This window comes from Onthophagus taurus, chromosome 7 (genome assembly GCF_036711975.1).
Source record: "Onthophagus taurus isolate NC chromosome 7, IU_Otau_3.0, whole genome shotgun sequence".
NCBI classification, from domain to species: Eukaryota; Metazoa; Arthropoda; class Insecta; order Coleoptera; family Scarabaeidae; genus Onthophagus; species Onthophagus taurus.
Window position 1 is genome coordinate 21,097,386 of NC_091972.1, and position 23,307 is coordinate 21,120,692.

At 35.3% G+C, this 23,307-nt stretch overlaps 1 protein-coding gene across 6 annotated transcripts in view; it reads right to left on the reverse strand.

Moving 5' to 3' along the window:
• Nucleotides 1-23,307, reverse strand: part of LOC111424670 (nephrin-like) — a 365,438-nt gene that overhangs the window by 192,381 nt on the left and 149,750 nt on the right. For all 6 annotated transcript variants that reach the window (XM_023058294.2, XM_023058296.2, XM_023058293.2 and 3 more), the window contains 2 exons: nucleotides 6,063-6,204; nucleotides 5,430-5,638 (listed from right to left, as the gene is read on the reverse strand). In XM_023058294.2, the coding sequence (XP_022914062.2) occupies nucleotides 5,430-5,638; nucleotides 6,063-6,204 (351 nt within the window). The remainder of the gene's footprint in view (nucleotides 1-5,429; nucleotides 5,639-6,062; nucleotides 6,205-23,307) is intronic.

The following is a 23,307-nucleotide window of genomic DNA, read 5'->3' on the forward strand; positions in this document are numbered from 1 at the left end:
GCGTTATTCTTTTGATCATGTACATCACTACAGTCGCTATTTGTAATTTGTGTTTTGAGTTTTTCGACATCCCTTCAGGTGATTTATTGATGATTAGTAATTGAGCTTTATGATCACCAAGATGCATGCTTAGTGTTTTCTTATTAATTATTTCTTCACATCTTTCCACAAAGACGTTCTCTACACATCTTTCTCCTTCTACTCTAGAAGGTTCATTGAAACACGTATGAAGTCCATGCTCTGACATTATTGATAATATTTGTTCTTTCACAGTCGATTTTTCATGTACACATATGTTAAAGTTTCCCATAATGAAACATTTTTTTTAGTATGTTTCCCTTTTATATAATGCATTACTTCCTCTAATACTATCATGAACTGTTCCATGTTACCTCCAAGCGAGCGGGAAAGTGATACAATAACTGAGTTTACTTGTGAGATAATCGAACAAAGTTCTAAGCATTTTTCGATATTGTATTTCTCTACGTTTATTGTTTTTGTTTTATATCTGTTATTTGCAACTATTAGTACTCCTCCTCTTATGTATGTTTTTCTGCAACTATACGCAGCCACGTTATAATTTGGTAATTTTACTGTTGTTATCTCTTCTGCTTTCTGCTAGTGTTCAGTTATACTGATTAAATCTGTATCGCGTATTTCGTTAGCTACTAGGTATTCTAGTTAGTTTCTTTTTTGTGATAATCCTTGTATGTTAATGTTTATTATTTGCAATTGTTTTGGTTTTTTGTAGCGTATTGTATGCGTTTCTCTTTTCTCATTTTGAGTAATAGTTAAGTCTCCTGTCTCTTCTTGTAGATTCTTTCTAAAAAACGATTTACTCGTACTCCACATGGTATTAATTCGGGTTGTTTTGTTTTCTCTAGGTAATCATTTGGCACTGAAATTTTAAAAGAGGCATATTCATCCGGTCTTTTAGCCCTAATTTTTTCGCATTTTCTATTATAAATATTTTTTCCTCGATTTCTTTCTTTCTTGTGGTCGGTTGTAAACCAAAGACGTGCAAATGAGCATACTGTATAGTTCCTTTTAATAGTGTGCCTGTAGCTGTACCCCTAATCGTATTTAAAGACGACCGTCTCTTCTTTCGAGTTACTGTGACAAAATCTGTATATTTTTGAGGTGGAATTGCATCGATAATGGGGAAATAAAATAAATGCAAGAAAATCCTAATCCTCCAAGTTTGGGGGATAGGCATAGGATCAGCTACCCTATATTTGTAAAAAAAGGCAAAACTCACAATACTTTAAATCAGCCTGGGAATAGGACGGAAAATTGGAGACAGAAATTGATATGGAAACGGTAAACTTTCTAAATGTAACTAATTTTCTCTTGGTATTTCTTACTTTACTGTTTCATGAACAAAATCAAATACCATGAAAGCATTCGTACTTATATTATCAACCTTTATGGGAAGGATATTAACAAACAAATCAAGGATTTCGATAACTTACGAATTAGACAACGCAACCTATTAAGCAGCTTGTCCTTACGAAGATGCAAAGAGAAGAAGGTAACGCCCACGTCCCTCAAAGTAAAGCACCATATAGACACTGCTGCCGCATGTAGGATTCTAATTAGGACAGAACATGCTGATACGAGAAAGAATTCAAAAAACTTTTAAAAATCTGCAGCAAATACGTGGGAGGTTACTACGACTCTACCTCTCACTTTCCAATTCTATGGCAAGAGAAAATTGAAAACAAAATAGATAAGATAAACTATGGAGAAAGCTGAACGCGAATTTCAAAGAAATCGAACGATAAGCAAACTAAGAAGTTCGAATCGTTGGACCGCCGCACCCACAAGAAGAAGAACACCGATTTGCCAATCGAAACGCTAGTCATCAACCGAGCGTCTCATTAACAGAGTACTCGCCAAAGGCTTAAATTACGCAGTTGCGCCAAAGAAAGTTCCGAAAGAAGAAATCATCTTCAAAGTGGCTATTCGCAGAATACCTGCAGTCCAAGCAGGAAAAATTCGACAAGGCATAGCGAGACTACTGAAAACAGCGAAGACACCAAAATCAAACCTAACAATTAATGAAAGAATGGAACTGCAACGATAAGAGAAGAAACAGACATCATCGTCGTACCAGCAGACAAAGGAAATGCGACCGTGGTCATGGATAGAAAAGAATCGACGATAAGATGACAAGCCTTATGGATCCAGCCACCTATAAGAAAATAAAAAAGGACCCAACCGAGAAGACAATAAGGAAAATGAAATATCTGGTAAAATCTATAGGAATTCTACCAACAGAGAAGTTTGTTTGTACAGGCCCTATAATATATGAATTACTTAAAATCCATAAACCTAATGTCCTACTACGCCCTGTTGTCAGTGCCGTAAATGCTCTTGCGTATCAGCTGGCAGAACACCTTGCCAAGAATATGTCTCCTTATACAGGTAAAATAGAATCATATGTCAGAGATTCTACGAAATTTGTGGAATCAAGCAGAAGTATGAAGTTAGCCCCGGAGGGCTTGCCGGGGTATGTTCCAGGGTTACTGCCTATCAGCCACGTACTGTAGCTGGACTTAGGAAGACTTCTATGAGCAATGCGAAGAGGCAGCCATGGAATCACCTCTGTCACAGGTGATTGCCAATTTTTACATGCTTTACATGCTCTTGATGACACTTTCGTGATTTGGCAACGCGCAAAAGAGGGACTTTCAGGAATTTTTAGATCACTAGGTCACTAGGAAGATAGATGGGGGCATGGAACTGGGAGCGTATCCCATCACTATCCACAACAGAAGAGGTCAGTGAAAGGATATACGACAAAAAGAATTTAAAGAAATAAGAAAGATTTCTACTAGATGTACTGTAGAGGAACGGCTACGCGATGCGGGATATCTGCCTCCCTTATGTTTCAGGTGTGCCGGAACTGATTGCAAGGTGCCAGAAGAAGTATGATATCGTGGTACGATACAATATGGTCAGCAAAATACAGAACGATGTTCCAATAGCTAAAAACAAACTAACCAAATTAAAGGGAGCAGTAGTCTACAGGCTGTCATGCAGTTCTAAGAATCGGACATTATTTCTCGAGGATGATAAGAGAGGCGATAGAGATGCATCGGTATAGGAACAAAATGTGAAGATGTTAATTAACTCAATAAAGCCTTCTCTACCCGGTTTTGACAAAAAAATTTAGTAGACAATTAGACAGTAATTAGTGTTAATTGATTATTAATTATCATTAATCTAAATAATGCCTATAGTACATAGGCTTTATTTCATGTATTTATTATCAAACTTTAACCGATTTCGTCACTTTTAACTTGTTTCTGAAGAAGGTGTAACATGGCATCCGAAACGTCAAACACTTTTTCAAGATATGAAGAAAACATCAAATATGAAGTTTACATTATTAAACTTCTTTAAAGTTATAAGATGTCAACATTTTAAAAAATTTAGAACGTTCTAAGTTTTTAAAACTAAGTGTTTAAAAACTAGTCTCTGAAGATGGCTCTTAGCTGTAACTAGTAAGAGTGATGTTTGTTATTTCATTAAAGACCAGTTTTGAAAGTACAAAAGAGCTTTATATATTATTTCTCCTAATTATTTTGTAAAGTAACAATTTTATACAATCTTCTTTAAAATATCTTGGAAAATAGAATTCTTGGTATTTCTTGATGAGTTACTCATTATATATAGAAGAAAGATTCAACTTTTTTATGAACAAAACCGAATTTGAAAATCTCTATTCGTTCTTGAGACAAACATTTTGAAACTAGAACCAGAATTTTTATGACTATACTGTTAGCAATTTGCTACAATCATTTTTTAAAAATCATGTAAAATGTAACTCTAAAGAAAAACATAGAAAGTTTCTATTTCAATCAACTGTGTTGCATCAAATCATGTTGCACTAAAACAGAATGTTCTGGTTGCATGTTGTCTTCTATATCAGATCTATTCTTGGTTTTGTAATCCTCCTCGAAAATAATTTCGTCTCGTTTGTATTCTTTAGGACTATGAGCCAACAAGATAATTGTCCAGCATTGTTCAATAGAAACTTGGTCGACGACGCCATTTCCCAAGTCCTTCATGAGCATAACAATTCTTGAAAGTTAAGTACTTAAGATGTTAGTCGATTAATTATTCCTAACAACGTATATTAATTTTACTACAACGAAACAAACAAGTTAACCATCAATATTGATTTATCGAACGGTAAACCAATAAAATTTGCAAATGTGGGTCAACTAACTTAGTTAGGAAATATTTCATGAATATACCGACTGAAAATTATACACCGAACAGTCAGTACAAAATCCATACCCGAGTCTTATCATTAACTTGATGATTACTTTTTAATATGGAAAATTCAAATATGATTTAAAGTAAGGAATTTTCATAGCAACGTTATTTACAAAAGATCGAAGAGAAAAGGATCAGTTATTGAAATCGGAAACGATTTTGAAAGGGTAGACTCAGATAAAGGTCCTATCCCCAAAACAAATCCAATAAAGCACGCCAGTGAGAAAACAATCAATGACAGGGGTCACATGAAGGGGACCTGAAAGAATAGTTCCAACAATTTTAGGTTGCCATGTGCGTGGAAACAGACTAAGGATTAGAATGGATCTAAATAAATAAAAGGACACCTGTAACCTAATAGCTTCGAGTAAATAATACGAACACGAAACCTTTCAATATAAAGATAAATAGTTAATTTGGGCAAATAAAAATAAAAAATGAATATATTTAATAAAATATCTTTGAAATATATGTGCCATTATTCGTATAGGATTGGAGACACCATTCAGAACAAATAGGGACGTATTCTCTCCATAAAAGAGCCGACAATAACAAACAGCGGCCCCAATTGCCGTGGCCATAATGTTTACATATCCCGAACGAAATCTTTATGCCGAAAGGGTCCCAGGCCGCTCATCCTACGAACTGGTGGAACAGGGCCATAGTACGAACGAACCGGGCGCATTCAAGATAAGCATCTCATTTATCAAATTAAGCACCGAACGGAGTGTCGAGGAGCGTCCCGCGGCGGGAAAAAAGCTCAAAAGGGCGCCCGAGATTTTACGGGCAGCCGGGGCGAGCAGTTTTGTTCCATTGTGCGGCATCGACTACGTAAATGATTCAAAGTGCCGGATGGAATTTATCTGGGCGTTAATTCTGATTTACGGCAGACGACTACGGCGACAATTTTGCGCGGCTCTCGTCGCCCTCGTCTACGTTTCGAGTAATTAGATTCCGTGGCCCTGATTTTACGAGTTTTTCCGGTCGCGGCCCTCTCTCTAATGGATGATCGCTACACTTCCGTCCTGTCTCCCTATACGTACTACTCCAATTAGTACCGACGGGGACAAATTACTACGGGTTTTATATTTTCTACGAAAACTAACTCAATTCGAATTGAAAATTTTGAATAATATACTTACTTATTATAGTAAGATTTACTTTGACATTTCGAGTTGGAGTTTGTTTGAAGTCCACCCGACAAAGGTATATACCAGCGTCGCTGTCCTTTGCGCTGTTAAGGATCAATTTGGCAGGTTTATCTTGATAGCGAAACGTGGATCGTTCACCAAGTATCGACTCGTCCCACCAGTGACGACCATTTTCGAGGTTCTTCTCCCTCGAGTCGAACCTGTAAGAAAGGAATGAAAGGTCGTGCAAAAGTCAATCATTATTGTGACGCAGAGTTAGATTGAGTCGATCTTTCTCTTTCTGTATGGCCCAACGTAAATCATCGTTCCGGTCGCCGCGTATCTATATAAGAACCCCGCCACTATTGTGACCGGTCAAATCCCGGTTAGTTATTAAATTCCGATCGAGCCATTGATTCCGAATAACACAATGTTAGGGGTCTGTAAAGATAGGGGACAGACCGACCCCACATCTCCACGATCCGACCGTCTTGTCTCATAACTGGGTTAAGTGACAATCGAGCGTCTGCCTCCCCGACGTCGGATCACTTGATATGCTTTATTATATTGGCGGAACCACTCAAATTCAGTTAGGGTCAAAATTAAGAATTGATTTTGTTACAGTATATTTTTAGATGTACTTACGAGTAAATCGGGGATTGTTTTCCGTTGGGTAATTCTTTGAACCAAATGACTATGTGCATTCTATCGTCTGGGGACGATGGCGCCACATCGCAGGGTAGTTTAACTTTTCCTCCTTGTACGGCTTTTACGTCGTGCACCACAACTGCAATAAAAAAGTACCTATAAAATCGGAATCGTCACCGTATTAAACGAGGTGCAATTTCAAGCCCCCGAAAAAAAGTTCTACTGCAGTATAAATCTGACTGAACGTTGTACATTGGTGACAGGGTAGTTGCATCACGTCTACCCAATCACAAATAATGCCCTTTTTTGGCATTTGCCAACGAGGTTTATCTGCGATATAAAACCGACTCTGGGAAGAACATAAATCTTGCACTACTAGAAAAAATCTCGCAATAAAAACTTTAAATATAGTGTAAATACCAACGATATTCGATTGGTTAGGTTAAATAATAATTTTCCTTCACATAATTAACATTAATTGAACCTTATCACGTTCTCTTTTTATACATAAAACAAGTATTTTCAGAATGTGTCACGACCATACTATAACCGACAGTTTTAATAAAATATTGAAAAAACGGGAAGATTTATTTATTTCGAAAAAATATATTTTTTGCGTTGTTAAACAATAAACGAGAGGATCCATTCGAATCCACGCCACGAGATAAAAAAAATAAATAAAACGAATAAGCCGACTCCGAGCATTCATCTATGTCTGGGTTCACCTACGTTTGGACAACAAACGCCCATTCTGAGCGCAGTAACCCGAAAAATAAATATCATTTGCCGCATTCTATGCTCTATGACGGCCCCGCCGGGGACCGATTCTTCTTCCATTGTTCGCACTTAATTGGAATCAGTTTTTCCTGTTGACACACCGTGATGTCTATTATTCTCCGGGCGTTCTTTCTCCTGGGATCTACAAATTACAATCTAACGCAACGCCACCTTCACATTGAAAAGATCGTTTACTTGTCTTGTTGTAGGTATGAACCTTTACTAAGACAGCTCTTTGTGACTCGGTGTATTATACCGCATAAGGTTGCCCAAATGTCAGCTTTAATCAATACGGACTGGCATCTTTCGTCGTCCTCTTGGGCTTTCGGAGGCACGAACACCCCAACAATAATACTCTTCACTGTATGAAGTCTACGTTAATCCGGACTAAGATTAATCACCACAGGAGCCTTTCTCTTCTCATTCTCTCTACATAATTTGCATTCAGCAAGCGACCGGCAAAAGCGTGCCGTCGTCCTCCTCATCTATGCGAAGACGCGTTTACAGCGTCATTCCCTCACGTACAAGTCTTTTATCTTCAGCGACCAATTACTATGCTGTAATATTCCACCATATTTTTAAATACATAAATTTATTTGCAGTAATTGCATTCATTATTAACATTTGAAAACAATAATAAATTCATACACCCTTTGACGTGTGTTGTATATATTTGTTGTTGTATATTTTTATTGAACAAAAAGTAGTACTAACACTAGACCTAGAACTAGAGACGCCCGGTTTAACCCGAATTTTTCTAGTTCTAGGTCTAGTATTAGTTCTAATGATAGTGTTAGTTTTAATTATGTTTGGGAAATTAAAATGAAATTAAAGCCTCTGTTTGTTTTATATTAAATGTAGTTGGTACCGGTTTCGATCAGTTAATTACGATCATCATCAGCCAAATTTACAAATGCGTACAAATTTACAAAATATAGATAAAATTATAAAAATCTATATTAAATATATAGATAAAATTGAAGAAAATTGATAAATATCATATATAATTAGTTAATACATGTTGATATAATTTAAAACACATATATTTGTATATATAAAATAAAATTAAGGGCACTTTAAACGACAACGAACTAAAATGAAATAAATGTAGGACATAAAATGTGAAAACAGGTCATCCGAAATATTCGACCAAATGTACACACCAGAACAAAATACATTCTATATAATATTTATAAAAAGGAATAGAGAGGGGTTTCTATAAGGTTGATCTGATCATTTATTAGTAAGATTTTCAGGTCATCTCTACGTTTGTCGATTTCGAATTGTTCGAATATTATTATTATTATTATTGCTGCCGGGCTGAGGAGGGCGGCCCCTCTCGTTACTGCGATCTATAAGATTTATTGTAACTTTAGCCCTGAACCTTAGTATTGTCCTGAGGTCTTGAACCTTTATGTCGGTAGGTAACAGGGGAGTTTTACCGAAGACGTTGTGCCTTAGACGGCCTCTGGCGACGCAATTGCACAGTATATGTTCAGCAGTTTCTGACTCGTCGTTGCATAGTCGACAAGTTTGATCCTCAGCTTGTCCAATGTGGAAGAGGTGGTATTTTAGGGGCACATGGCCGGTCAGGTAGCCTGAGAGCGTTCTTAGATCCCCTTTGCTGAGGCATAAAACCTCTTTGGTTTTGTTTTGCGACGGAGTTATCATACTCTTCGCTTGTCTGTGACCTGGAATTCCCATTTGTTGATTATTTGTTTTAGGTGGCTTTTTTGTAGTCCACATCCAGGTTGGGATCCAATGAAGGGCGTGTTTGCTGCCTCTTTGGCCAGCTTGTCGGCCTTCTCATTGCCCTCAATGTTGCTGTGACCTGGAACCCACCATAGGGTAACATCATTGCCCCTAGCGAGTTCTCTCAGGTTGTTGGTGCACTCTCTGATCAGTGCGGAGCCACACGTGTAGGCCTGAATTGCCTTTAAGGCGGCCTGACTGTCTGTGAAAATGTTTATGGATGCACCTTTTTGTCCCTTCTGTAGGTTCAAAGCGGTGCAGAAGTTTATAGCAAGAACTTCTGCTTGGAAAATTGTTAAGTCCGAGCTGAGGGGCAATTTGATGTGGCTATTTGGTCCACTGATGCCCATGTCTACTCCAGATTTTACTGTCTTTGAAGCATCGGTGTACCAGGCTAGGGCTCCTCTTTTTAGTTGAGACCCTCCTTTCGCCCAGTCATCCCTGCTACTAAATATGACCTTATACGGTTGGTTGAAATTGTATTCCGTCGGTATAAGGTCCGTTTTAATTTCAATCAGGTGATTTAGACATGGGTCTTTGAGGATCTCGAGGTGTCCTCTGAGGTTACCCTGCATCAACTTGAGTGAAGAAACTGTTTTCAGTGATAAGGCACTTAATGCTGCCTCCTTTTGTATATATATGTGGAGCGGTGTGAGACCGAGTAGGGCTTCCAAAGCAGCCGTCGGACAGGATCTCATTGCACCCGTTATGTTAAGACATGCTCACCGCTGGATTTGTGCCAGCTGTTGTTGAGCTGTCTTATGTTTTGTTTATGGCCACCAAACCAATGAGGCGTAGGCGACCATGGGTCTGATTATTGCTACGTAGGCCCAATGATCCATTCGTGGTTTGAGACCCCAGTTCCTTCCTAGGAGCCTGCGGCAGATCTGGTTTGCCATGATGGCCTTTTTCCTCACCTTATCTAAGTGTGAGTTCCAGTTTAGTTTACTGTCAAGTATTACCCCTAGGTATTTAGTTTCTGTTTTGAGGTTAATAGTTCTGCTTTCAATGGAGGGTGCTTTTATTTGTAGCTTCCTTCTCCGAGTGAAAGGGACTATTTCGATTTTATTGGGATTGATGCTGAGCCCATTGCTTCTGCACCAAGTACTGGTGAGTAGTAGGGCTTTCTGCATTAGCTGAGTTATGATTGAATCATATTTACCTCGGATTGTGATTACCAGGTCATCAGCATACCCTTGTATCTTAAATCCGTTTTTAGTTAGGGTGTTCATCAAGTCATCAACTACCAGGCACCATAATAGAGGTGATAGCACTTCCCCTTGGGGACATCCTCTTAGCGCCTTTATAGTCAGCGACTCGCCTCCCAGACTGGCTGTGATCTGCCGACTTTTCAACATGGCTATACACCACTTGATTGTCGACGGATGTATGTCTTTTACGTTTAAAGCCTTCTCTATGGATTCATATGAGGTGTTATCAAACGCACCCTCTATATCTATGAAAGCACAAAGGGCTATCTCTTTGGTTGCAATTGCCTCCTCTAAGGTGCTAGTCAAAGCATGGAGAGCGGTAATTGTTGATTTTGCTTTCTGGTAAGCATGTTGGCTAGGGTGGAGTGGATTTGTGACAAGCACTCCATTCCTTAGGTATTGATCGATTACCTTTTCCATCCCTTTGAGGAGAAATGAAGTTAGGCTAATTGGTCTGTACGCCTTGGGGTCCGCGTTTGAAATAATTTGTAAATTGTTCGAGTAAGTCGAGTTTATTACCTTTGTTACATACGTGTATAAGGATAGAATTTTTGAAGTCAATGTTGTGTCCGGTTTCAAGTCTATGTTTATATACGTTAGAAGTAGGTTTTGTTTTGTGTTCTGCTAGTCGTTTTGATAATTTTCTGTCTGTTTGTCCGATATAGATAGCTATGCAGTTAATGCATGAAATACAATAGACTCCACTGCAATTGTGTGTTTCCTATTTATTCTTGTAATTGCTGAATAATTTAAGAATGCTGGTGTTAGTTTTATAACTAACTTTAATGCCGTGGTTTTGTAAAATGTGCTTAATTTTAAAATTCAAAGGATTGTGTGGTAATGAACAATAATTAACAGGATTTCGGATGGTCTTTTTAAATAGAGGGTCATGTTTTATGATGATTTTATAAAAAAGTGTATCAAGTTTTACAGGAAATTTATGTTTGTGAGCTAAATTAAAGATAAAATTTAATTCACTAATTTTATGGGTAGGTTCTATAAGATACCGTATTGTTCTACATAAATAATATTAAAAAGCTGCTAATTTATGGCTTTGAGGATGAAACGAATCGTAAGGAATAATGGTATTGAAAGAAGATGGTTTTCTGTAAATGTTAAGTATTAATGAGTTAGATCTTTTTGAAATGGTCAAATCTAAAAAGTTTATAGAATTGTTGCTTTCGATATCCAATGTGAAATTTAATCTTGCATGGATTTTATTTATGTGTGTAAGGAAATTGTTGAGTTCTATTGCATCTCCGTTCCATATGCAAAATATATCGTTAATATATCTTATCCATTTATTTATGTTACTAATAAAGGGATTGGTGTTATGTAGAATAAATTGTTTTTCTATAGAATCGAGATAAATATCATCTAAAATACTGGAGATCGAAAGACCCATTCTGATTTAAAGATTTTGTTATTAAATTGACAGTAATTTTGTGTAATTATGTGTTTAAGAATAGTTAAGAGATTCCGTTGTTTTTAAAATGGTTCTCGAATATTTCTCAAATTAGCTTTAGTTGTTATTCGGCGCCAAGTTATTGTATATTTTTATTGAACTAAAAGTAGAACTAATACTAGATCTAGAATTAAAAAGAATCGGCGTAGCTATCCTTTTCGTACTTTTCGAGATTCTATGGACAGCGATTCACGACGTCGCTCTTGCTGAATAATTCGGTGTTCATCCGTTTTATCCTGTATATTTTGGCTTTATTGCCAATAACAATATCGAATGAATTCATTATTTGTAAAATGGCACTTTGTCTTTCATTAAACAGCTAGTCGCAATAACAGTAGAAATTTCAAATAGAAATCGCCAAACCGTCGATTTGAAGCGTTCGTTAGCCTATATAAGCTGTATTTCTAACGGCTTTAATAATTTATGGCATAATTAATTTTGAATTTTGCTTAATCTCCTGCATGTATGTTAAGTAAGCATGATACCATGGTCCACTTGGTCAAAGCGCTTGTGACATGTCTGTGTACTGTATCAACTTGACTCCTATCATTCACAACATCCAATACAAAATGGGTGAAATGGCTTAAATTAGTAACCGTTGGGCGCTTCTCTATAAATTCATGTTTCATCGGAGATATATACAGCTCTTATACGATCTACATACACATGAATAAATAATGTTACGAAGAAATTAACTGTGTTAAAGGAAAAATCTTCTTTTGCTAACTGGTGATTTCTTTTTGCTCGTTACAAGTCTCGTATCTTTCACCTCATTGATGCAATCGCTTAGTTCCGTAGTATCCGTTGATTTGCTAGATTGGTGGATGATGTTGGTGTATAACAAGTTCCATATACAGAGTGTCCTACGACGTGACTGCCATAGCTTGGGAGTGTGTTGCTGAGGTGTTTTCAGGTCAAAAATGCGTAATGAACATACACCCAAAACGCTATCGTAACCGAGCTACAAGCTGTTGGTTTTGTTATTATTGAAAAGTCCAGCTGGCTGTGAATGATAATTTATTATTTATTGTTCAGCAGTTCCTTGGCCAGCAAGGTCACCAGATGTTAATCCCTTATATTACTTTTTATGAGGAAGACTGAAAAGTTTTGTTTATGCAGAAAATATTGAAAACAGAGAACAACTAGTAGCTAGAATTATGGATGCCACAGGAACTATTCGTGCTGATCCTGAGACTGTTAGCAGAGCTACCACGTCAATTCTAAGAAGAGCTAGACTATGTATACAGCAACTGGGTAGATATTTTGAGCAACTAATTCAATAAAGCTATTTCTTTTTAAATGGTCTACTACTACTTATTTAAAATTTCAAATGCTTTAGCTCGGTTACGATAGCGATTTGGGTGTATGTTCATTAGACATTTTTGACTTGAAATCACCCCAGCAACGCACTCCCAAGCTATGGCAGTCACGTCGTGGGACACCCTGTATGTATGGTGTGTCAAAGGGCACGTTGTATCTCTGCATCCCCAAAATGATGGGACCTTTTATACGTTCCACAGAACCACCAATACGTCTCAATCTAAACCTCGTAGTTTTGTCAACCCAGATACAACTAAAATTTTGGGCAAGCTGGTTCCTATCACCTCATCTCGAAAATGCCAGCCGTTTGGTATTCGCAGCATCTTAATAACAATCCAAAAATCTTGGAAATTATTGACATTTAGTTCTTCCAGCCTTCAGAGCCATAATAGTAAACAATCAGTCTTCCAAATAAGGCTGAATATGGCAAAATATTTCCAGTTCTTGTTTAAACTCCGCACCCATTATTCTGTTTATAACACAAAAGGCTTATCTTCTGGTCGTGGTGGTATAATTGAAGGTCTTTATTGAGATTTTGAACGTTGATTTCCTTTTAAGGTCTTTTAAAGACTTCTTTGCAGTTGAAAAACAAATATCACCTCGTTGTAGATTTTATACCTGTATCAACATAACACAGCATCTCTAATTGGGTCCACTATGAGAATGCTTCTTCCCTCAACCACAAAGTTGAATGCACAAACAAATTGGTGAAAGATAATCGATTTTGAAACCGGGACTTTTTAGAGGATGTCTACCGTTTAAATTGCCAGCAAATAGAAGTCTTTAAGAAAAGTTGTTTGTGCATGTATCATTACAAGATCATCCTTGGTAGTAAATTAGCTGATGTAATTGGATGTAATGTCTTCATCGTCATAATGTTAAGTTCAATTTGGTAAAAAAATTGAGTTGGGTTGAGTATCAATAGTATCAAAAAGTGTCAAGTTTTCACCTATTTTCCGTATTTTCTAGATAGCTTAATCCCGTTGAATTTTCTTTCCAAAGAATATATGTTCGGAACTTGTAAATTGTTGGTTTGAAATTTGATGTAGCGATGTTTACCAAAACTGTCATTTATTTCAAGAAGACAATATCTGCCAAACTCATTTCAGTTGGCCCTAACATCCAAGTACAATCGGTTCTGGCTCTCACTGAATTCCTGCCAGTTTCTTTCCATACAATATACTTTTGCATGCTCTTTTGGAATGCTACTATCTTTTATCCTTACGACATGTCGGGCCCACCTCAACCTTTTCAGCTTGCAGAATTCTCTCAGCAGGGGGTTCTTTATAGATTTGGTAAGTTTCGTAGCTGCACTTTATTCGCGATAAGTTTTTCTTTTTTGTTGGGTTTAGAATTCTTCTCAATATCTTTCTCTCAATGTCCAATTTATTCTTAAGTTTTTCTTTTCTTAAGTTTTTTGGTTTTTCTTAATTGAGTTCATTCAGTTGTGATTATAAAGTTATCCTTGCCATCCTTCTTATAACATATTCCAGTTCCAAATTGAGGAGTATTGAGCTTTAATCCACGCTAGTGTTTAGATTGTTTAGATGCCTTATTAGTTTTAGTGGTATTCCTAATTCGTGCAGTATTTAGTATAGAGTCTCCCTATCAATGGGAAATCTGGTTATAGGCTTGCTTAAACTCTACGAATGTCTTACATAACAGTAACTCAATAATGACCAATTGATCAATAGTAAACAGTCTGACGTTGGATATTCGTGATATTCGCCAAGAATGTCGCCAAAAGGTTGAACCAAAGAAATTGTATATATAGAAGCCGCATCGCCTATGTTCGCCCGTATACCGGTTTGAAGCCAACGTAAGAGCATTTGTTTGGAAACAAAATTGACCTTGGTCCTAGCGACAGTGGCGTATACGATTTAGATGAAATTGGTCAGACTTTATCCAGTGGCGTATCCAAAGAGCATCCTAATTTCTTATATAAAATTACAATTAAAAATTTATTGTTCAACTAACTACTAATTGAAAAATTATTGTCGTAACACTTTTATAAATTGTAGAATGCATTTTTTTCTATATCTTTGTTAAGTTTTAATAAGACTTGAAAGTGTTAAACACAATAAATATAATGTAATCTTTTAAATTAATCAGAGGACGTAGAAACAATATACTTGGTAAATGATACAAGTATGTATGTAGTATTTTGATTGATAAGTTTTATATCTAACTAAAAGTACTAGTATACTCTGCATACAAATTATTTACAAAGAAAATATAAATAAATAAAAATGAAGAAAAACGAATCATTTATTGATTCGCAAATAGGTTTATTTATTTTAGTGACATGCCTTATTCTAGGGGCAATAATATTCGGGAATGTTCGGCGATAATCGGCCGCTGGTCCGATCTGTGCACGTTCATTGTTTCAACTGGTTTCGACAAAGGTTGTTAGTAAACAAACCGCGTGTTGTGTTGGCTTCAAGTTTTAGTGTTTACAACTGCTTCTATATATACAATTTCTTTGGGTTGAACACATTGGTTAATGAGGCAGGTATTAATTTTGTATACATGTCATTATAAGATTATCCCTATCAATGTTCATCCTTCTTGTAATACATTTCAGTTCCAAATTGAAGAGTGTTGGAGCTTCAATCCACGCGTAGTTTCAAATTTCTCATTAAGAGTGTTTATTACCTGTACGGCAGCTTCATATAGTAGAAGTTTCTTTAGTTAGAAATATAGTAGAAATTTCAAGTAGCTTTCGTTAGCATTCTGAGTGTGACCTCCTAGACATCTGACCAGCAAATTATCTTGAGATAGATCTTTATAAATTGCCAGTACATGTTCTTGTACATTTGGATGAAATGGTTGAGGATGAGGTGGTTGACGACTAACTGATCTAATCCAAAAGTTTTAGTTTTTTGCCACTAGCACCAACTCTCAGTTTCTACCAGACAGTACTGACGATTGGGATGTTCGTCTGAAGAGCATATGTGATAATAAGTAGCCATTATCGCTTTTTTCATATTCTCTGTACTTATTCTTTGTCTATATTTCTGCAAGTAGCCAGTCCATAATATGTAGTCAGTTTTCTTATTAAAGCATCTATCAATTTTCCTTTCCATCCAACATTGTGTGTTTATCTTATGTTTCGGTTCATCATATTACCTAATATATTCTAGGAATATTTTGAGGAAAACCCTTTTTTAAAGAATTAGCTAAGTATGCGCTTCAAGGAAAGCGGTTATGACTCCGAAAATATTTAGAATTTCGATAATTATAATAATATTGTAGTACCACAATCTTAAGATGTCTAAGAATCTTATTATTAAAAAAAAAATTGTTGAGCTTTTTGTAGGTTGTAAATGTATTCCCCCCCTTAAGAGACACCCGGATAAACTCGAATGTTTCTAATTCTAATTGTAAGTGTAGAGTTACAAGTTTTATCTCTATTAACCAATTATTATGCCATAATATTCCACCATATTTTTAATAAAATACATAAATTTATTTGTGGTAATTGGATTCGTTATTAACCTTTGAAAACAAAAATAAATTCAAGCACCCTTTGCCGCTGAGAACTTGAACGTGCAATCACCTTGGTCGGGTCACAGTATTCTACAAGGGATGGCAATACAACGGAGGGTTTGTCACAGAAGGATCACGACGTGAGAGAACGTACTAATGAGTATGACGTCCTTGAAACCTGATATCAATGTCGTGGTGTTATTGTAAGATGTCCCCTTTGAGCAACGTTATCTAGATAAACCTACGTACAAAGGACAAGGTTATTTGTCGAAGAGGGACAAATATCGGATATATCCCGCGGTTTTCAACTGCGCTTTGTTCTGGGATTATAGATTGTCAGATTACAGGTAGTTTGTAAAGCAATCAGCAGTTTTAGAAGTGTCGCGCAGAGGTAAAGCTCATCGATCATCCCCTGGCGTTCAGCTTTCGACGAAATGAGCGAATTAACTGTTGCCCTGGTTGATAGATGGCCTGCGCTCAAATAGCTTCCAGTAAATAAATAAAAAAGGTAGAGTGCAGTAAACGCGAATTAATCTTTTTTAAATTTCCTCTATTTCCACTAAACTAAATCAAGCGTCAACTTCATTACTTCAATTTAAGTCTAAAATTATATCAAAACGGTAGATCGAGTTTTAACATTAAATTTCTGTTAAAAGATTAAATTCTTCCACTTACTTTATTTATTTAATGTAGCAATTAAACGTTGTCCACCAACACAATTACGAACGTATGTGGTGACGTGATAATCGCATTGTAATTCTGAATTTACGTGCAGTAAAACATTACTGCTGGCTATTCGTGCCAGTAAAATATCCGGGGAATTTTCTGTTACATACAAGCTTTGTAGGGTGACGCTTTTCGGATGACGTTGATGGGAAAACAAAAGCGCACTGGGTAACTCGTAAAGCTGGCGGTGAAACTGCGCTAGGTCTTGTCATAACACAGGCGTCGCAACGCTATTGCCCAAAGTTTTACGAGCAACTGATCCAGGCGTATGGAATATACACCGGGCGGGTCATAAATATTGGCCACAAATACGATCTGGATTGTACCAACTGCGGTAACTTACCAAATTAATTCGCAAAGTTGCGTCGATTCAAACTTAAATCTGACCGTGCGTTCAAGCTTACCAACGCGTCACGAGGATTTAGGTGAGGCAAGGAAATTCGCAAAATTTAAGGTCTTTGGCCGTGGAACAGTCCATTACCGAAAGTACTACGGAAAGTTTCTTGGGGTCACCTGAACCAACATCGTTCGAGGGTTTAATTGATAATTAATACTCCGTGGTTATATAGAAAGTTTGTTCGAAAGTGGTAAATAAAGAATACTTTGGTGTAGAAAAAGTTAGTTATTTGCACTTCATAAAATTTCCGTCTTGGTAATATTTAAAGTAAACATGATATCGCCAGGACAGGGTAAGTTCAATTTAGAAAACTACTTTCAACTTCAGAACAAACTTCGTTGTGGTCTGTTTCATTATGGTTTAGAATACAAAACTTTCTTCTTATATTGAATATTGGAATTGAGTACGTTTCAGATAAAACTTTATTTTTCGTTACACTTTCTACTTTGTTTTTAAACAACCACCGCAAATACAAGATTGTAAAAAATTTATTCGCGCAAATTAGAAGTTTGGGCCTCAATATGTGATTGGATACTGTGAATCATAGAATTTTCAAAAGATAACAATGTACTGTAATCTTTTTTAAAAAATCGTGAAATCTGCTGGTATATTTTAATGAGTTCACTTAGTGAACAAAACCGAATTTGAAAATCTCTATTCGTTCTTGAGATATTAACTTCTAAGGTTAATTAGAATTTCTATGATTTTCTACAATTAGCAATTTTGTACAATCAGTTTTAAAAAATCATGAAAAGTCGAGCTCTTGGTGTTTCTTGATGAGTTACTCACCATTTATAGAAGAAACTATGAACTTTCTCACGAATAAAACCGTATCTGAAAATCTCTATTCGTTCTTGAGATAATAATTTTTGAAGCTAATTAGAATTTGTAAATTTTCTAAAATTAACAATATTTAACAATCATTTTTAAAACGTCGTGGGAGCTGAAACTCTCGGTATTTCTTGATGAGTTACTCATCATTTATAGAAAAAGGTATGAATTTTTTAAAGAACAAAACTGAATTTAAAAATCTCTATTCGTTCCGGAGATAATAATTTTTGATGTTAATTAAAATTTCTATGATTCTCTACAATTAACAATTTTGTACAATCAGTTTTAAAAATCATGGAAAATCGAGCTCTTGGTCTTTCTTGATGAGTTACTCACCATTTGTAGAAGAAAGTATGAACTTTCTCACGAATAAAACCGTATCTGAAAATCTCTATTCGTTCTTGAGATAATAATTTTTGAAGGTAATCAGAATTTGAAAATTTTGTAAAATTAGCAATATTTAGGAATCATTTTTAAAACATCATGGGAGTTGAAACTCTTTGCATTTCTTGATGAGTTACTTACCATTTATACAAAAAAGGATGAACTTTTTAATGAACAAAACTGAATTTGAAAATCTCTATTCGTTCTTGAGATAATAATTTTTGATGATAATTACAATTTCTATGATTTTCTACAATTAAGTATTTTGTTCAATCAGTTTTAAAAAATCATAGAAAATCGAGCTCTTGATGTTTCTTGATGAGTTACTCACAATTTATAGAAGAAAATACGAACTTTCTCATGAATAAAACCGTATCTGAAAATCTCTATTCGTTCTTGAGATAATAATTTTTGAAGGTAATCAGAATTTGAAAATTTTGTAAAATTAGCAATATTTAGCAATCATTTTTAAAACATCGTGGGAGCTGAAACTCTTGGCATTTCTTGATGAGTTACTTACCATTTATACAAAAAAGGAATTTGAAAATCTCTATTCGTTCTTGAGATAATAATTTTTGATGATAATTACAATTTCTATGATTTTCTACAATTAAGTATTTTGTTCAAACAGTTTTAAAAAATCATAGAAAATCGAGCTCTTGGTGTTTCTTGATGAGTTACTCACAATTTATAGAAGAAAGTATGAACTTTTTAATGAACAAAACCTAATTTGAAAATGTCTATTCGTTCTTGAGATAATAATATTTGAAGTTAATTAGAATTTCTATGATTTTCTATAATTAACAATTATTATGTACAATCATTTTTAAAAAATTATGGAAAATCGAGCACTTGGTATTTCTTGATGAGTTAGTCATCATGTATAGAAGAAAGTATGAACTTTCTCACGAATAAAACCGTATTTGAAAATCTGTATTCGTTCTTGAGGTAATAATTTTTGAACACAACCAGAATTTTTATGACTACAAAGATAAAAATTTCTTATTTTTTAAAATTGAAATCTTCGCAATTTATAGAGAAAGCATGAAGTTTTCAAGAACATAACCGCAATTTTAATCTAGACGATTACCGAATAGTCTCTCAGCTCTATTCCAAGACCGTGCAATTCTCCGAATTTGGTCAGAACTATTGACTTACAGTTTCGAAATACCTGTAACTGTTCTAACTCACACCGTTAAGAGTAAGTTCCGGGAAAGTTTGGTCCCCGAGGCAATATGTTACCTACCGTAGAAAATGATTGATTAAGCAAGTTCTCAGATATTAAAGCTTATATCCTATATAATCTTACGCAAGTTAATTGTAACAACGATTTATAGATATTCCCAATCACAACATTATGATGAAATAACCAATAAGTAATTATATCTGTAATAAGTTTAAATAGTTAAATATAAACGGTACCGTTGAAATGCCACAAGATTGAGTTTTATCACGAGTCGTTACATCCCTCTAGCTCATATGGAATTTACTGAGAATAGTTAGGAGTTGGCTTAGTCGAGAAGTGGCGTTGGGCGTTGCTGGTCCCTCATACATTATTTCTAATAGGCACTTCGCGAAGACACGTAACGCCCGACTAGGTGCTATGCGGTTCAGCACGAAACACTGCAGAGGCCCTGGCATAATTATTGCAGACGTGAAACGGTCTTCCCTTAATATTCGCACGTGTGTTTTGCGGCTCCGAAAAGGTTTCTGTATACTACTTTAACTTCAACACGTTCACAACGAACATTTGAATGAAAATTCATACCATGCTTTCGTGATCGTTAAACTTTTCTTCGTAAATCCAACACTCGCGTTATGTAAATGATACCGAGTATTCACAATTTTATTAACAGAGATATTTCAAATTCAAGATTTATACACTCGTCTGTCAGTTAGTGTATCTATCCAGCCATCAGTTAGTAATTGATTGATGCCAAAATTGATTCAAAGTGCTAATCTGCTTCGATATCGTGACAGTTTTGGGATTCGTTTGTCCTTCTAGCGTAAACGCGAACGCAAATGCGGTCGCAGTTCATCTATCCAGTGTTTGACAGTTATTCGATATAACTCACGGAACGCCATGATTACACTTTTCAAGCTGAATTTAATTACCGCGGAATAACATATTAATTAACGCGAGTCCGGCACAAATACACGTTAAAATACGCATATTAAACCCTGTGGAAGCAAACAAATGTTTTACGGCGTTCGTTGTGGGAACGCTCGATAAACAGCGGTTTATGTCCTCCAATTCTACTATTTTGAGTTGGTACAGGTTTTATCAAAAAAAAATTGACAGATATTGTTGGTAAATAATGAACGATAACGTGAATAATAAATGTATTCACAAAATATTTTGTAAATTATTAATGAGGTGGTGAATTGTTTCACTTCTATTAATACAATGTTTAAACCCAAAAAGTGTTATTTAATATTATTATTTATTAAATAAATATAAATCAAAATGGTTCACAACTGATTAATTAAATTGCGAAATTTCTCTAGTTAACCACCTCATTTAAAGTGAAGTAGTTAACTAAACTTTCGCGTTAATAACTTCATACGCAAAGTTATAAATTATTAATGTAGCACTACATGAACTTTTACAATCAACATTTTCAATTTATAAGTTAACTAGTTTTATACCATTACATTTTTAAACTGATAAAAAGGTTAATTTTAAAGTTTGTTTGAAATAATTCGCTCTACTAACAAACGTTTTGCAACCCGAACTTGATTAAAAATGAAACTGACATACATATTTAAAATAATAATACTTAATAAAAGGGAAACCTTTGGAAATGTTTGCTTTTTTATGAAGAAGTTTATAATTGGGTTTTCAATGAAATATGCTGCTGACAAGAGAAGACGATTTTTGTGTTATCTACACAATCAATCAAAGATATTTTTTTGGAATTGTGTACAAGAAAGTATGACCAAATTAAATCTATCCCTAAGTCTGCGAAAAGAGAGGTTAATGAAAAGAATTGTTTTCTCCAAACCCATTAGGATTAAAAATATGAAACTTCTTGAGGTTATAAAGGAACGTTTGACATTTATTTTTCTCAAATGGGTACAGAAGTTAATTACAGTTTACAATAATAATGAGAAATTAGTAATAATGCCGCAAAAGTTCTAGGTGATATAAATATCACAAGAACGCCCGAGGCAACACACCAACTGAAGCAAAGAGCAATTTTTTAAATGCATAGAAAGAATACTGAAACAGGTTTTGTTAACACGATTTGTGGATGTCGCCATTCTCAATAAAGGAGAGTTTTGACAGGCATTGGCTCTGTGAGTAGGTGTTATAAATAGAAAGTCAAAGAGATTTTTAATTGCATCAATGTTAGAAAAAGCTACCGTAGATCTCATCATAAATCCTAACCTACGCCAGGCTTTGGAGACAACAGTATAAATATGTTTATCAAATAATAATTTCACTACACCACAGTGGTTTTGTTGATTGATTTTGGATATATTTATGCTCACAACTCATGAAACTATCAATGATTTTGTAAGATTTGCTCTCGTTTTTTTTTAATCTTTATTTTCATTTTACTTTACAAAAATCGGAAAACAAGAAACAAAATAACAGATATATTTATAATGTCAGTTTTGTTTTGAAAAATTAGGATACATCGAAGTAAATAGAGAGGATAATGTCCAAAACATATGTTATATTTCCATGAAACACCTTTTATGAGCTTTTCTTTTATAATTTTTCAGGGGACAATCTCTTTTTAAAGACCAGCAGTAATCTGCCATCATGTGACAATCCCATCGACCCTGATACCTTTCCTCCATCACCTTTAGATCCTGGTTGAACCGCTCTCCCTGTTCCTCACTATAATTTCCTAAATTATCCGGAAATTTATCAAGACGATTGCGGAGATAGTATAATTTGATACTCATATTTGCTCCTAGGTCTAAAAGTTTGTTAGCATATTTTGAACAATTTCTTCGTAATTTGGTGTTTTATGATTACCTAGGAAATTTTCGACTACCAACACATAACTTTTCCAAGCTTTACTTTCCAGAACAGTCATAACTTTAATAAAATCTGTGTCTTTCATCAATTGCCGTATTTGAGGACCATCAAATATTCCACCTTTCAACTTTTCCATACTAAGCTTCAGAAATTTTCTACAAATGTAATTAAAACAATCTCCTTCCTTGTCCAACGCTTTTACAAATTGCTTTATAATTCCTAACTTTATATGTAATGGTGGAAGTATGATTTTGTCTCTGCTCACCAACGGCTCCCTTATTACATTGGCTTTACCAACAGTTAAAGAATTCCTTACAGGCCAAACATCTTGTTCCCAATGAAGTTGTTTTGCTCTACTGTGCCACATACAAATGAAGCAAGGGTATTTCGTGTATCCACTTTGTTGACCAAGTAAAATATTAACCATTTTCAAATCCACACAGATCGGCCATTGGTGCTTCGCGTAATTAATTTTTTGAGTTTTATTGAATGAGCAATTGGAATTGATGCAAATTTATTTCCATTGTGCAGTAAGACGTATTTAAAATTTCTTTTACAACTGTCAATAAAAAGGCGCCACTCACTTTCGGGTTGTATTCTTTTAAACCCATGTCTAGAAGCAGCTTCGCGATATCATTACAGTACACCAGTCTTTTATTTTCACAAAAAAAAATGTAATAACTCACTTTCTCGCGTTCTGTATGTTGTAATTGTTACTGTTAGAGCCCATAATTTTTTTTCTTTCAATCTTGAGGCTAACAGTTCTGATCCTTGTTTTGATAAATTGAGATCACGTATTAAATCACTGAGTTCATTTTGAGAAAATAACTTCGGCGTAGATGATTCATCCTCCCATTCACTTCCACTGATAGATTGTTCCGATTTCTGTGAATTTG